This window comes from Platalea leucorodia (genome assembly GCF_965183815.1).
Source record: "Platalea leucorodia genome assembly, chromosome: 2".
NCBI lineage: Eukaryota > Metazoa > Chordata > Aves > Pelecaniformes > Threskiornithidae > Platalea > Platalea leucorodia.
The window spans coordinates 98,696,089-98,712,457 of record NC_138824.1 but is presented as its reverse complement, the minus strand read 5'-3'; the positions used below and the strand labels follow the sequence as shown (position 1 = coordinate 98,712,457).

At 41.1% G+C, this 16,369-nt stretch overlaps 1 protein-coding gene across 1 annotated transcript; it reads left to right on the top strand.

Moving 5' to 3' along the window:
• The first annotated feature begins 252 nt into the window (after positions 1-252).
• Positions 253-15,380, top strand: ETS2 (ETS proto-oncogene 2, transcription factor). Its single transcript, XM_082336835.1, has 10 exons — positions 253-492; positions 3,756-3,827; positions 6,839-6,959; positions 8,862-8,981; positions 9,442-9,642; positions 10,455-10,538; positions 11,339-11,581; positions 11,739-12,002; positions 12,701-12,819; positions 13,786-15,380. Exons 2-10 carry the CDS (start codon positions 3,756-3,758, stop codon positions 13,999-14,001), a joined length of 1,440 nt encoding a protein of 479 aa, XP_082192961.1. The 5' UTR covers positions 253-492; the 3' UTR covers positions 14,002-15,380.
• The last annotated feature ends 989 nt before the right edge of the window (positions 15,381-16,369 follow it).

Here is a 16,369-nt window from a genome sequence, read left to right as displayed (position 1 = left end):
GCGCGGCCGCCGCGGCCGTAGCGACGGCGACGACGGCAACAACAACCGGGTGCGCGGCGGGCGGAGGGGCCGGGCTTGCGGGGGGGCGGGACCGGCCGCCGCCGCCTCCCCCCGCCCGCTGAAGAGCGCCTGCGAGGGCGGGCGGCGGGGCACAGCACGGCAGAGCGCGGCACGGCGGAGCACGGCACGGCACGGCGCGGCACGGCACGGCGCGGCGGCAGCAGCAGCGGCTCGGCCGGCAGCGCCCACGCACCCGCCGCCGGGCGCCCGCCTTCCATCCCGCCCCCCCTTCCTCTTCCTCCTCCTCCGGGACTCTCCGCTGGGATCAACCCGCTGCCGCCGCCGCTGTTGTTGTTGGCCGGCTCCGCCGCATCGAGGATATTTTGGCTCCCGGAGAAGCAGCGGCGCCTTTTCTTTTTTTGGACTCTGTGTGCGGTGCCGGTGCCGGGGACGGACGCCGGGGAGCAGGCGAGCGCCGGTCGCGGGGGCCAGGTGAGGCGGGGGCGGCGGCGGCGGCGGGGAGGGGGGCGGCGGCGGGGGGAGCCGTCGGACCCCCTGAGCGGCCTCCCCCGGGGGCGATGGCGGGAGCCGGGCCCGGGGAGCGGGCAGACCCCGCGGGCGAAGCGGGCGGCGGCGTCCGGTGCCCGCCCGGGAGGGGACCCGGCGGGGCTGAGCCCGGGGGCGGCAGAGACGCGCTCGCAGCGGCGGTGGACGGGGGTGGCTTGTGGAGGCGGCTGCGCGCCCGGGAGGAAAGGGTTAATGGGCAGCGCGCACGCTGGATTTGGTTAGTACTTTAAAGGGACTTAAAAAATGTTGGGCTGTATGATCTCCCCATCTAACTTTTATGTGGGCGAGTGTGTCATATGTGTCAAAAGTCATACCAGCTCTCGGCTCTCTCTCTCGTCAGCACTGGGGGAGCCCAATAGATGTACGGGGGATCAGCGCTCCTCGGGCAGGCAGTTCTCTCTTAACCTATTGGTACGAAATTTTTTTGTCTGAAAAAATTGCCATTTAAAAGCAAAATAACAACCAGACACTCCCTGCCCTCCCCCCAAAAAAACCCGAAAAACAACAACAACAAAAAAAAAAACAGTGGAGATATGTTACGGACACTGGCGTGGTTTAGTTCTCCATGTGGTTGATTCCCAGCTGAAACCAGCTGTGGGCAAGCACCTGGCTATTGCTGGAAAGAAGTTGATCAGAATTCAGGAGTATTAGTTAATAAGTGCCTGATCCTGTTGACCCTGTTCTGGTTCACCCACTCAGCTATGCGGGGGTGTTGAAGAAGGTGTCCTGCCAGTTAAACCAATTATAGCTGGCAAGTAGCAGTCATCAGCATTCGTGGAGGAGTTGGAAGTGAGGCCCAGTCACACCGTCCTGTGCTGTAGTGTCTTTTCTGAACTTAAACAGCAGCTTTCTAAGTCCAGCAGAAAGCCAGCTTTAACCCTTTCTGTCATGAAAAGCCATATTGCCTTTTCAGCTCTGCTTGTCTTGCGATACCTCTGTAAGGGTTTCGGATCTCAGGGCTGGAAACTTGTACTGTAGATGGGGAGAAAGACGAAAGTACGATGAGCAAAGGCTCTAGAAATTCACAACAACATGAGAGATTTGGTTGCAGGAAGAAAACTGGAGTGTTACAAAGCATGCTAAAGACCTTCATATGTTATTAGACCAGAGCTTGATGTCTAGTTTTCCATGTGTAGCGCCCAGGCATGGCCACAGAACAAACGGGCAGCCTAGCGTAGAGAAACAGTGACTTGGGTTAATAAGCAATGCCATGTAATGAAGACTTCGTATAAACCTTTTGTCTTAGGACCCTAAACATTTCTAAAGGAAAAAAAAAAACAAAAACAAACAAACAAACAAAAACCCCAACCGAAAAAAACCAACAAACACAAGAAGGAGAGAATCCCAGTCCTTTCAGTCAACGGGGAAGTTCATAACAGGATTCGTGTAGAGGCCAGGATTGCACCTGAAAGTGTCAGAAATCTGATTTGTAGTCCTAACTAGGGATCAGGTCTAGACTTACTGAAAATATGTATAATGTTTTCACAAATACTTTCCGATTCGTAAGGCTTACAGCTAGTTATCCCTAGACACCAGAGCAGATTTCAAAGGCAAAACAAAGGGTGTTAGAAATTGCCTTATACTTTTTTAAAAGCCCAGCCGAATGCAAGGATCAACAGTTGTTTAAACCGTGACAAACTTAATGAAAAGATTAGGATGCTTGCTGAGTGAGACGCATGCTGTGTGAAATTCTTTGCTGCTCAATGAGATGTGTAATTTAGATCAAATATTTGTACGTGCTGTTTGAGGTAAAAACCATCATTCAGTAGATTAATATTACCCAAAACTGCAATGAAGTATAAGGCGAATATTCCTTTCATAGTCAGTTGACTATTTTATTTCAATGATAAGCCCCATACGTCTCATAACAGTGAAGTTGAAATGGGCCTTTCAGGTTAAGAAGTCTTGATTTTAAGTGGTCAACTATATGAGAGGATGAAAGGTTCCTTGTCTGTGGCTGTCAGATGCTTTTATTTTCCTCTTTGCTTACACGGACAGCTTTTGAATGTGTTGTCATTTTAACAGGCTGGGCTGATTTTGTTAAACTCCTAATTTGCCATCTTTTTCTGAGTTTAAGATTGTATTTTGATTTCGCCTTGTGTCAACATGGCTAACAAGAGAGCTTGCTTCTAATAAGTGATCACAGTTTTGTGGAAATATTAATAGTGTCCTATGTGGCTATTTAAATACAAATGCACGTTTTCAGGCGGTTGCTGTTGGGCAAGAGAATTTAGCCCAATGCTGTGAAAAAGGAGAAGGAAAATTGTTGAGAGACAACTTGCCACAGTGTAGTCTGATAAGGTATCGTTCACAGACACCTGAATTACAGCATCACGGTAAACCTGAACAATGGCCATAAAACTGGCTTCATGCCTTATGTTTGATCTCTCCCATAGGTCAGTGAAAGGATATGAATCTTATTACTCTTTTCCTTAAGTGATATATAGGAGAAAAAGTTATACAGGCCTCACACAACCCTGTTCCTGGTAATACAGGCAATATGATATAGCTTTGACTTCAATAACATGAACATATTGATGGTGGTCCCACTATCAACTCTTTAAAAAGGGGTATTTTACTGCATGAACCCTTTTCAGTTAAAACTTAGGTCCTCTAAAGCTTTATAAATATACTTCAATGATTATTCCTAAAAGGGTGAAAGGGGTGAATGTTGGTACGTAAAGGTGTACTGCAGTGAGCGGTCTGTCACTTCCCTTCCTTCCTTTGAAAGCCAAAGTCCAAAGTGAATCATGGCATGTGAGCAGGAATACAGTAAGCAAAAATAACTCAGAACTGAATGTTTAAGATAATGGGTGAAAGCTGGAGAATAGCTCAAAGCAATAGATACTTGGTGGACAAAGGGCTTCTGCAGGCTTTTCAGGCTAACAGAATAAGGTACTAAAAGCCCTCACATTCGGTATCAGAAGCTAACCGTCCTCTTGTTCGCTCATTTCATGAAACTTTAACACCAGCGATGCCTGTGAAAGGTCTTCGAGTTAAAAAGCTGCTTAAGCTAGATGACCATTGTGCCCTGTGTGGTCAGGATGTGAGCAATGAGAAGGAAAGCTTTCCCTGTATCTCATTCCAAGAGCTGTTCTGTAATCTGTACTGAAGCAGCGAGATATATCTGTTAACATGCTTGCTTCCTTGGTAGCAACATTTTTCATGTGACCCCTCTCATTTTTCAGATGAGTGATTTTGGGATCAGGAACATGGATCAAGTAGCACCTGTGTCTAACATGTACAGAGGAATGCTCAAGGTGAGTACTCTTGAGCTGCCATCTTCTAAACCCAACTGGGGCATCTCCCAGCTAATGCATTTATTGTGGTCTTATTAATGCTAGCACAGGAATTGTATAACCGTGCCAAAGTGAACACAGATATTCAGGTTTTAATTGCTTGTTGTAACCTTTAATCTTCTTCTAGAGTATTCCCACTGAATTCGGGAGAGATGTGAAAAGCAGGACTGAAATAGGAAGATATAAATCTTGCACCCTCAACCCTCTCCCCCAAGGAGGCCCCCTCCTTCCATCCCCCAAATCCTAAGAATTTGAAAATAAGAGGTAGACAAGAACTGAGCTCAAATTCGTTGGAGTTGGTGGAACTTTTGCCTAAATAAAGGTTACAGGATTGGCAGTAGGGGTGGTCTTTATATCTTTAACTTGATAAGACTGGCAGAGGGCTGTTCTGATATGACTGGTTAGGTCTGATTCATTTAAAAGTATTGCATGAAAAAAAAAGTAGGTTATTCACTTACTACATGCAACTATGTGAAATGGAAGTCCAATACATTGTAAGAAACCAAAGGTAGTTATTAAGTATATTTTATCTTTAGATAGACTGTGTCTGTCACCTTGCTTTGAAATGAACTTACACACCGAGGATAAATGAGAAGCAGACTATAAAGACTCAGTCTTTAAGGGCTTCCCTCCTCCCCATTCATGCAAGTTGCTTTTTAATCCCAGTATCAATTTTTTACACAGCATTGATTAATGTAAACCAAATAAAGGTTAGGAAGACACTTTCTGCTCTCATTAACTTTGAGGAATGTCCATGTTTTGAAGAATCAGTTAGTGAGACTCTGGTATGCTAACTTCTCTGATGTTTTATGTCCCCTGTTAGCTTTCTCTCCTGCCCACAACAACAAAATCTGTAAGAGATCCCCCAACACAGAGCTGTGTGCTCTGTAACACAGTGGTTGTTCTAAGCAGTTATTCAGTTGTCATCTAATTAAGTCGAAGTAGCAACCTGTATTCTACTATTTTGTAGCTGTTCACACTTCTTTTTATTTTGCTCTGTAATAATTACTCTTACATATGTTGAAAAGCCAAATAAAATGGTTGCATAACTGATAGGGCAAGCAGAATTTATTCTACATTGAGTTTTTCCCCTTTTACTACTATTAAGTTAAGAACCTGCTTAAACATTAATTTTCTCCTTTTTGAAATATGAAACTAGCACAGCATGGATTTTACTCATTCACATGCCACAGCATTTTTTCCAGTGACTCAGGATAAGGGTCAGCTATTTACACAAAACGCAGGAGTTTCCAAATTGTGTTGAAAGAACTTGCCCTTTCTTTTAGGTACTAGCGATGAGTCAGTGCTTTTATCTAGTAATGTATAAAGAATCTTTTACTAGCAGATTTGGCAATTGTTATTAACTTGTTTCATGTAGATGTGAGCCTTTTCACGGGTTGGTTTTGACTGTAGTTGTGGGGGGTACCTGAACCAACCGTACACAATTTGTCTCTGCCGGCCAGTGCTCCTTGGAGATTTTTTAACCCAATTAACTGGGCCATGATATTGTTTACTTTACCAGCTTTTTCTTCTGTGGAGAGTATGCTTTCATAATGTACTTACTAGGATGCATTGCAGCTTGTTATAAAACACAACTAAAAAATTATGGTTCCTTGTTTCTTACTAGGGTTAATGTAATTTGGGGGGATAGGGGAGGGGGATGACACATGGCACATAGAAGGCACCTGGTGCAAAAAGATTCCAAGCCACTTGAAACTTTGTGGTGACATAAAAAGGAAAATTGGAATGTGAGGAAATTATTAATATTGCTATTCCAGAAACATAGTTCAGGTTGCTTTTGCATTGCACATCAATACTGCCCTGAAAAATCTTTGCCTTGTCCTCAGCTAAATCCTCTACCTTGGCATAAGCTGGCAGACCAGTGGCTGCCTAAAACAAATAAGCATTTGCAAGTTGCCTTTGTCTCCAGCTCCCTGAACTGCAGCAGCTGCCATGAGCAAGCTGTAGCTTTCCAGAACAATGCTCTATCCTCAGGTGCTTTTAAAAACTTCAGTGGCAACTTTTATCCATCCGTGCCTCTAGATATTACAGATACAGTTTCCTTGTGACTAACAGCCAAGTTGCATAAGTTGTTTTTAAAGTTATTTCCTCCTCTGTTAACATTCCCTCTGCCCCCCAAAGACTAATGTAGCTGGAGAGGATCTAGTAAAAGTACTAGTGTTTCTAGCGTACGCAATTGACACAAGTCAAGTTTGAAAGAAGTTAGGTTTTCAAAATATAACAATATTAATTGAATGTTGCCAATATATTGGTAGAATCCGCTTTTATCTGGAACATTTTTATCAGTCCTCTTTATCCCTTTCTGTATAATGAAACTAGCGGTGTTTCACTGAGCATCTGAGCTAAGTTTAAGTCACAGCAAAGGAGTAACATCCTTCTTCAAGTCCTGTAAAGCTGGCTGTATAGCTTCAAGTGATGTGGTTCAGATTAAATTTTTCCTTAAAAAAAAAAAAAAAAAAGCTGCATAAATCTACTGTAGGTCTTGCACTGGCAGTTGTTTTTCCATGATTTACTGATCCTGCCTCTGCCATCAAGTACTCACCAAGTGGATAGTCAGTTTAAAGGGTTCAGGAAATAAGGATTTCTTTAAAATATACCTGGAAATAAATATCTCTCTCTCTCTCTCTCCACACACACTCATGCATTCTTTATTGTTAAAAGCCTAAATTACAGGAAAACTAAGAATAGCCTTACTTGGCTTTACTGTAACCTGCAGAACATGCCACCCACCTAGCACTGCGGTCTGAATGTTAGCTGTTTTGTATTCCTGTACAAGAAGCTATGCTATCATTGTGTTTATATTTCGAAAGCACAAGTTAGCTGATTTAAGATAGTGGTTGTGCATGATCTCCAAATCTAGGAAGCCTAACCTAGCCGCTTCCTAGCAATGAAGTTGACAGTGCTCTAGCAAAATGCTCACATTGGTTTTTATTTATTCTGTTGCTTTGCAGCGTCAACCAGCATTTGACACCTTTGATAGCTCAAACTCTCTCTTTGCTGGATATTTTTTCTCACTAAATGAAGATCAGACGCTTCAAGAAGTGCCAACAGGATTTGATTCTACTTCTTATGGTAACTCTTCACTGTGTTCCTTAGTCCAGTCAGCAGATCAGAAAGAAATTTGTGGGGTCTAACTAATGTTTCATGGCTATACTCTTACAAGTGCAACACGGATTTCCCTAAAAAGAAGGGTTTTAGTACACAGACTTCTGTGTACATGCTTGATTTTATCCATACAAGTTGCTCTGTGGATAGTTGCTGATGTCTGTACTGAAAAGGAATGGGAACTGGGATTCAGTAGCCTAATAGACTGACTGTCCATTGAAGAAGACTTAGTAGGTAGTAAAGCAGAGCTAAGAGAGTTTAAAAATAATTAAAAAAAAAAAATTCTATGTATATCTAAACTTGCAACATCTCAACCATAATTAAAATGCAAGTATTCTGCAGGCTCCTTTCTTGACCTTCTGGTGTTAAATCCCAGTATGTTTTACTTCATACCTTAAAAACAGGGGTGGGGATGTTTACAGATTTTTTTTTTTGTGTGTGTGTGTGTGCATGTAGGACAGTACCTACCAAGACTTCTCTACAAATCCTTGCCTAAAATCCCTGATGAAACAGAGAGTTTTGTCCAAAACGTAGATATTTTACCTGATCCTGCCTTTATCTCCCCTTAGGGAAGGGGAAAAAAAAAAAACCCACCCTCAAACCTCTGAAAACCACCAGTCCTTTGTTCTAATGTTATTCTAATCAGTCACCCGCTCTGGTCAGCAAAGCAAGTCCTAGCAGATATTGAGGATGGGTGTGGTAAAGGGCTGGTAATGAGCTCCACTTGCTGGGTCAAGTGGAGCCTGTAGATAGTCTAGGAGAAGGAGAAGAGCTGCACAGCTTCATGAACTGACTTGGAGTCTGCCAAGTTCATCACCTTTATGTACCCTGCCACTGTTATATGGCTCTAACACAGCAGAGCTCCCTCAAATACAACCTGTGTGTGAGTTCTCAGAGGATCTCAGATGTTCAGGGATGCAGTAGTGAGTTGGTTAAGTTGTCTTCAAATTACCCCTAGCTTAATGACACCAATCACAAATAAAATACCAGTAAAAGGTTTCCTAATTGGAAACATCTAGGCAGCTTGGCTATCTTCAACTTAGAAGTTCTTCTTTCAGAGTAAAATGAGGCATCTTCTGGTGAAAATTGTGCAATAAGAAAGGCTGAGTGGATGCCAAATTTCTCCTTAAAATGGAATCTACTTGCAAATTTAGAAATCAGTTAAGCAGATTAGTAATATGTACTGGCATAGGATGATACTTGATTTTGGATTTTGTTGCATTATTTAGGCACTGGGTACCAGCTTGTTACCAGTCCCACTTGTTTGGTTCAGACGATAGAATAATCTATCGCACCATGTACGTGGGTGATTGAGAGATGCATGGGAAACTCTGAAATACAGTCCACTGGAAAGCAGTGTTAAATACTGCAAGCTGGTTCTTCTCAACCCTACTATCAACTGATATCAACTTAGCTCTCAAACTAAATGAAGACTGTCTGGAGTTATAAGGAAAACTGAAGTCAAACTATAGGTGACAAAAGAGGAATAAGCAGTCTCATATTTCCTTTAAAAAAAAAAAGTAATAATAAAGTTTCCCTGCAACAAAGGCACTTTGTTTAACTACTAAGAGTAAATGAGGATCTATATCATGGAAAGCTGCAAAGCTTTAATTTAGCATGATGCAATTTTACTAAACCAGTAGCACAGAGATTTTAGTGTTGATATATTAAGTCAAAGACTTAAAAATATATTGTCTTTGACTTCACATATCAGAAAACAGATCTATGCTGTTTCTGTTTTTAAAATACCTAGTTTCTAGCATCCTTTTCTTATTCTTCAAATAGCGCAGCAAAAACCTGTCACTCCTTTCACTGGCCTAAAAGTTAATGTATCTTCTTTTTCCCCTCCACCCCTTTTCTTTCTTGTAGAGTCGAACAACTGTGAATTGCCTCTGTTAACCCCGTGCAGTAAGGCTGTGATGAGTCAGGCCTTGAAAGATACTTTCAGTGGTTTCACAAAGGAACAGTGTCGGCTGGGTATCCCAAATAGTAAGTGTTTTCTATTTATAAGCTCTTTTTTTTAATGCTAAGGAGGAGGCTGAATAGCGGCTCTTTCAAAAGAGAAAGAATGATGTCAGTAGGAAATACAAGAATGGATCCTATGTGAATCTGGCACAGCTTGACTTGGAAAGACCAGACTTGCTGGTATTAAAAATGGGTGCATGGAGAGCTCATGCTTTGGCAGCATAAGAGGGAATCAAGTAAGCTGAGGACATCTCTGATTACAAGTGAATGCAGAAGGAAAATAGAGGACTGTTTTTGGTTGGTTTGTTTGGTTTTTGTTTTTTTTTGGTTTTTTTTTTTTTAATTCAAGAATACATTCATTCTGAATTCATTCAAAACTAAGTAACTTGGGTAAACAAATTTTTTCATTCACTGCCTTCTAATGAAGATTATTTGACAAAGGTCAGGAGTTATCTCTAAATGCTGAATACTTTCTGTCTTGCAGATCCATGGCTGTGGACTGAACAGCAAGTTTGCCAGTGGCTTTCATGGGCTACCAATGAGTTCAGCTTGGCAAACGTGAACTTCCATCAGTTTCTTATGAGTGGCCAAGACTTGTGCAACCTGGGCAAGGAGCGTTTTCTGGAACTGGCACCTGACTATGTGGGTGATATTCTGTGGGAACACCTGGAACAGATGATAAAAGGTAGTTACAGAGCCAGAAAGAGCTTTTGTTTTAAGGCTTTTCTAACAGAAACAGAAATGGGACTCTTTCAACACTTGTTTCACTATGAAGGGCTTTTATTACATGTGAAAACTCAAAATGAACTTTAAAACTTGGTTAATAAAAGCATTATCAGAACTATTAATGCATCCTTGGTACACAAAGCACAGATGCAGGTATCTGCAGAAATCATTCTGCATTCAGGCTGAGTACCTATTGTGGTCAGGTTCTACTTGGAATAATCACTGAAATAAATGAGATTAGGATAAGGCTACTGTAATACCCCATTTAAAAAAAAAAAAAAATTAACCAAGAGTTGGATGAAATTTGTTTACTACTTATTACAAGTTTTCAGTTTTGTTCCTTTTAATGTAGTTTTTTGAGGTAATTCAGTGAATTAATGTAAAGAAGTCAAAGACACCTAGAGGTATCTTAGGTGAACACTGGTGGTATTGCTAAAACCCTACATGCAGGCCCTGTGAGTTCCATTGGATTTGGAGTGTAACATTCAGTAGTTGCATACATTAAGGACTTGGACCTTAAAACACACTGCAGTTATTGGTTTTTCTAAGTTTTATGTTAAAATTCAATTGGTATGATGCTTTCCAAGCCTATTGGAAGTTGGTTAGGTTTTTCGGTGTGGTTTTTTTCAAGAGAGATTGCAATGCAGTGTGTTAGTAAAATTTATGTGAATGATGACCTGAAAATACTCAAGAGTCAGAAGCTTTTCATGGCATAAAGGTCATATCTTTGAAACTATAAAACCAAATTTTCTTTTTTTCTTCTCTCCCTAGACAGCCAAGAGAAAACGCAGGATCAATATGTGGAGAACTCTCATCTCACTTCAGTTCCTCACTGGGTCAATAATAATTCCTTAAGTAAGTATTTTAAGAAATTTGACATTTTACATCTCTCAGTTTATTCTAAGCATGTCACAGAGCCCAGTTTAAAAACAAAAAAAAAAAGCACCAGAATAGTTACTGTGCTTGGGGAGAACACTTGACTTCAATTGCTACAGCCTTCTTTCCTAGTATTGTTTAATTGCCATCTAATTCATATCGGAAATCTTTTGAAGAGCAAAGGCTTTGAGAAAATCAAATTTCCTCTTGGTATGCCAAAACATACATCTGTGGAGCAGAATGACCACTCCCACCTCTAGCAAACCGAGTCAAAAACTAGCATCACTGGGGAGCAGTAAGAGTTATGTTTAGGCCTTTTTGAAGACTGTGGAAGCGTAATAGAGCTTTTTAAAGTGTGTGGGTTGCAGTGTTAGCTCCCTCAGATTGTTTGAGTGGTGTTGTATTTCATTCTACCACAGTCAATCTCCAGCTCGACGTTATTACACCACTTAATGATGAGGGCCTTACTCAAAACCACTTAAGCTTCTCCAGCTTTTTCTGTAGCCCTGTAGTTTCCTTGAAGAACAAACAATAGACATATTTGTGGTTGGCAAGTTATAGAGGGAGATTTACAGAATCTGATTTGGAGCCCATTAGATGGGGATCTTCTCGCTGACCTCAGAAGCCTTTCCAGTAGCATCTATCACTCTCTTAGTCAGATTTTCATGGGAAAATTACTTCTTGGTGGCACAACTGTAGTGAGGTGCTAGAGGTGTACTAGTCTGTTTAAGGGTCTGCAGAGAAAATCATCTAATTAATTCTTTTATTTATTTCTTCAGCTGTTAATGTAGATCAGAACTCCTATGGTATGCAAATGCCTGGATACCCTAAAGCCCTCAGTTATCCCAAACCCAGTCTCCTGACTGATGTCTGTCAGACTTCCACAGGACCGAATCTCCTCAATCCAGAACAGGAGTTTTCATTGTTCCCTAAAACCCAAGCAGATGCTGTTGGTGTGAACTACTGTGCAGTAAATCAAGATTTCCCAAGAAGCAATCTGAACTTGCTGATAGATAATTCTGGTGAGTTATTATCCGCATGATAACCATGCGTCCAAGGCCATATTCTGTCTGTCTTTTCCTCCTTTGCATAATTTATATATACAAGCTAGATTGAGGGGGAGAAAAGAAAAACAAACCCAACGCTTTTCTCTTTTTTTATTTTTTTTGTTTTATATAGGTAAGCTTAGAGAGCATGAATCTAGCGACAGTGGTGCAGAAAGTTATGAAAGCTCAGATTCAATGCTACAGTCCTGGAACAGCCAGTCGTCATTAGTGGATTTACAGCGTGTGCCATCCTATGAGAGTTTTGAAGATGACTGTAGCCAGTCCTTGTGTCTGAGCAAACCTACAATGTCTTTCAAAGACTATATTCAAGAACGAAGTGATCCTGTAGAACAAGGGAAACCAGTTATACCAGCAGCAACTCTAGCTGGCTTTACTGGTAAGTAGTGAAGCAAAATGGTCGCTCCTCTTATGTAACATCAATATTCTGTATAAGCGTGTACCATGGTGATGAAGTTGTATACTTGTAAGGTATGCCTTACAAATCAGTCAGAGACCACTACTAATGAAGAATTTCAATTTTAAATGTTACTAAAGTCTCATAGGACTATACATCTAAAGCAAGAACAGGCAGGTACATCAGAACACGTAAAAATCAAATGCACTTTTTGATCTGTTTGAAAAGGAGAGATACTTGGACAAAATCTCCCAAACTTGGGAGTTTCCGCAGGTGTTGGCTTGCCTGTTAAGACCTCATTTCTATAGTCCTTGCTGAAATTGTTTTTTCCTCTAGAATGCTTGCTAAGCCAAGGACTGCAGGACAAGCCCTGGAGCTTGAAATGCAGCTGATGGGAGGTGGGAGTGAGGGCTAAGGGATCCATATAAAAGGGAAAGACATGGCTTGTGTCAAATCCTGTGTTTCCATGAAAAAGCTGTTTTAATTTTAACATGTTTAGGAGCAAATTTGTGTTATAGAAAAAGACCTTAGGTTTCTTTCTGATATTAAAAAAGAAAAAGGTGAATCAGAGTAATTACAAGATCTGTCCTGTGATATGAGTACGGTGGCATACACTGGCTGTGGGAAGAGCTTGCAGAAGTATTAATTGTGGTTTCTCCCCACCCCCTCTCTCTCAACAGGCAGTGGACCTATACAGCTATGGCAATTCCTTCTGGAGTTACTGACTGACAAGTCCTGTCAGTCATTCATTAGTTGGACTGGAGATGGATGGGAATTTAAACTTGCTGACCCAGACGAGGTATGTGGCTAATTGTGATGAACAAAAAGATTTAGGGTCTGATCCACCATCTGTGTGCCTAGTCTTGAATATAAACCATTTACACGATCAGACACTTGCTGAAATCTCTTCATCTGCAAATGCTTTATTGTACAGTCAGAATTGCTGTGGGATGTTCCCCCCCTCTCCTCCCACCCAGGGGTATCAGCATTTGCTTGTAGTTAGGAGAACACATTGTATAGCTTGAAACTTAAAGGTAGTATACAAAGTTAATTCCTTTGACAATATAATACTGTAGATTAGCTTACTGGATGTAGTTGAATCAACAATGCTTGGGATTGCATGAAGGCATGGGGAAAATGCACTCTGCGTATCGCCATTCTTTTAGCTACACAACAAATATGGTAGTGCTGCTTTTGAAATATTTTGAGAACTTATAGCTTTAGTCATTAAAAAGAAATAGAATGCATTTTCATTTTCTGATACTGTTATCAGTAAGGAAGTTATTGTATTAAGAGATGTGATGTAAAGTCCACTGAAGCCTTTATTTAGGGGAAAGAAAAAAGGAGGGGGGGAAATCATTAACTCCAAGGAACTTCATGTCATTCAACTTCCAGTTAAAGAGCTGTCTGATGCTGCTCAATAGCAAATTAATGGTTAAATGGTGTCTTCTTGAGAGAGGAGACTATATGACCTGTAAACTTGATCTCCTTAAACATGTTTTGGCCCATCCACTACAAATAGGTGTCCTTTTCACTGATATTTGCTATCAGCCACTTTCTCCTGAAACTGCTGCTGATAATTGTCTCAGAGCATGTTCAGTTGCGGGGTCAGTCACCAACTCTTCTCTTATCAGTCTGGGACATCCAAAGCAAATAAAATGCTCTGACTGAGAAAGGGTTTTAATAACTGTGTTTATCAGCTACCGACTAGAAGAACATGACTTGAATAAACCCTTTACATTTTGCTTTCTTTTTGGACTGACAGGTGGCACGGAGGTGGGGAAGGAGGAAAAACAAGCCAAAAATGAACTATGAGAAGCTCAGCCGAGGCCTACGCTACTATTACGACAAGAATATCATCCACAAGACTTCAGGGAAACGCTACGTGTATCGCTTCGTGTGCGACCTGCAAAACCTGCTGGGGTACACGGCGGAGGAGCTGCATGCAATGCTGGGGGTGCAGCCTGACACGGAGGACTGAGCCCAAGGATGTGATGCTGCAGGGGCGAAGATCACGTATTGGGACTGTGTCTGGGAACCATCTGCAGTCAGTTCTTCTGGCTGTTCAGATGGGTGCAACTGTTGGGAAATAAGGACCTTAACTGATTTTGTAACCAGGGAGAGCTGGAAGGAAGTGGCCTTATTTCATCAGTGGCTTCGGGTGTTGCCATGTCAGGCACTTGAGCAGCATGGAAGTCAGCACAGACCCTAGCTCTGTCACGAAGACATGGAAATGCTCTCGGGTTAAGCATTTCTACTACCTGTACTGCCGTATAAAGCGGTTTGGCTACTTACACTGCCGTATAACAATGGGTTGGCTTTAAAACCAAAGGTTGGATGAGAAACCAGTGATGCAGCAGAACTATTGCTCAGATATTTCAAAATACCATCATCCTTGCTTACATCTTACATCATGCAATTTATTTAAAAAACAAACAAACAAACAAAAAAAAAAACCACCACAACAAACTAATTTATTTTAAATGAGCAGTAAGGAGAATCGATATTACTTTTGCTCTAGAGCACGTTTTAATATTATTATTACTACTCCAGAAATGTGCTGCATAGGTACATAAACACGTTGTGTCCAAAACCAGATGTAGCAACCGCTAACAAAAGAAAAAGACCCTTTAAAGAAGGGAAGGAAAATCATATCATTTCAATATTCAGTTTGTATATATTCTGTGATTCTTTTTGAAACTCTGTAACGTTCCTATTTAACAGATACTGTATAGTGTAAATTAAACTAATTGTATGTGTGTTTTGAAATAGGATGAATGTAGACTTATCAAATGTTTTTTTTCATGTTTGTCTAGGATATACAGCCTTCTGCAAATATTTAATTGGCCTGAGAGACAACATAAGTGCTCAGTATGCATGCATATGGTATGCCTATGATATGAAATGGGGGGGGCAGGGAGGGAGGGCTGGCTCGGTATTTTGCCAAGACTGAAGCTGGCAATTCTTTGTGCATTTTGGCATTTTTACAAGAAACTAATGTTATATTCTGGAACATAAAGGGCCTGTTTGTGGTTTCTTCTGTAACTGAAAATGAAAATATTAATATGGATAAAATTACCTTTTTTTTCCTTTATAAATGGCATATGTTTTTCAACCTCTATGCATGTCCTTTTAAAAAAAAGTTTATATACAAGCCTTATTTTTTCAGTTGACTTGTCTCTTCTTCCTGCAGTTTATCCTGTATGATTAAAATATGAATTCTATTTTTGGAAATAACTGTGACTCCTTTTCAAAGATCAGGAGGGATTTATGTAGCAGCTATTTTTACTGCAAAAAAAAAAAAAAAAAGAAAAAAATTCACTGGAAAAATGTACTTTGTAAGAAAGCTTTATTTTTTATCTGAGCTTGATGTACATTTAAATGTGTTGTACAGTGTGAGAGGTTTAAAAATATGAGTCTTTATTAAAACCTCTTGAACAAGAAAAGAGCACGTGTGCTTTTTAATTTGGAAAGTTTTAGAGGTGTTCCTTTTTTCTTTATTTGTTGTTCCAACCCTTGTCCATCCTACCACCACCACCCTAAACCTCTACAGGATAACAAAAAAACCCCAAAACCAAACCAGCCAGACTTATGGGGGTAGGGACCTTGTTGGAGAAAATGCTGCAAGAGTGCGTAGGCTGATGGTCTTGAACCAAGCTAAATATATGCAACCACTCTGTGTTTAGATATAAATTCAAGTTAATGCCTTTGTGCTGTGCCTCTGAGAGAAAACTAGCAGTTCTGCATTGTGTTGTGAATCAGCATGTAAACTGATGGGTAAATGTATGGAAGAACAGAGGCATGTTAAGACTACTTATGCTTAAGCTGTTCCTGATCCTATCCTGTACAAAGGAAGCCTACTGTCCTAACTATCTTTAGCTCATACTCTTCTCCATCTTACAGAAAAGCAAGAAATATAGAAACATTTGCTCTTAAGCACATATTTAAAAAGTAGAAAATGTAGTTATTTAAAAAAACGGTTCTTCCTCTAGGCTTCTTGATCTTTCTTTCCACCAAACTGCAGCCATGTCTTGATGTTGCTTTCTTTGTGGTCACCCTGGTTTGTCAGCATGTTAAAAATTTAGAGAAAAAGGAGGGTTTGGGGGTTTTTTTTGAGAATGTGCCTTTCTAAGTGGATGAAACTGAAAGGGTAGGCATGCATTTTGCAGCGTGGCCCTGCTCTTCTCTGAACATTTGCAGACACTGTCCTTCAGCCTTACTTTTCATCGTCCCTGTGAAGGAAAAGAAGCCTCCCACATCCTTCCTCCCTTCACATCAGCCACTGCTGCAGGCCTGGATGCATCTCAGCGAGTGCTGGCCCACAGGCTGGTCTCACGCTAATGATGAAG

What these genes read in the sequence shown, in the direction of transcription:
- ETS2 (XM_082336835.1), top strand. Translation starts at nt 3,756, where the DNA reads ATGAGTGATTTTGGGATCAGGAACATGGATCAAGTAGCACCTGTGTCT. An exon ending in TGTACAGAGGAATGCTCAAG is followed by an intron (nt 3,828 to 6,838) that starts GTGAGTACTCTT and finishes GTTGCTTTGCAG; the next exon opens with CGTCAACCAGCATTTGACAC. An exon ending in CTTGCTGATAGATAATTCTG is followed by an intron (nt 11,582 to 11,738) that starts GTGAGTTATTAT and finishes TGTTTTATATAG; the next exon opens with GTAAGCTTAGAGAGCATGAA.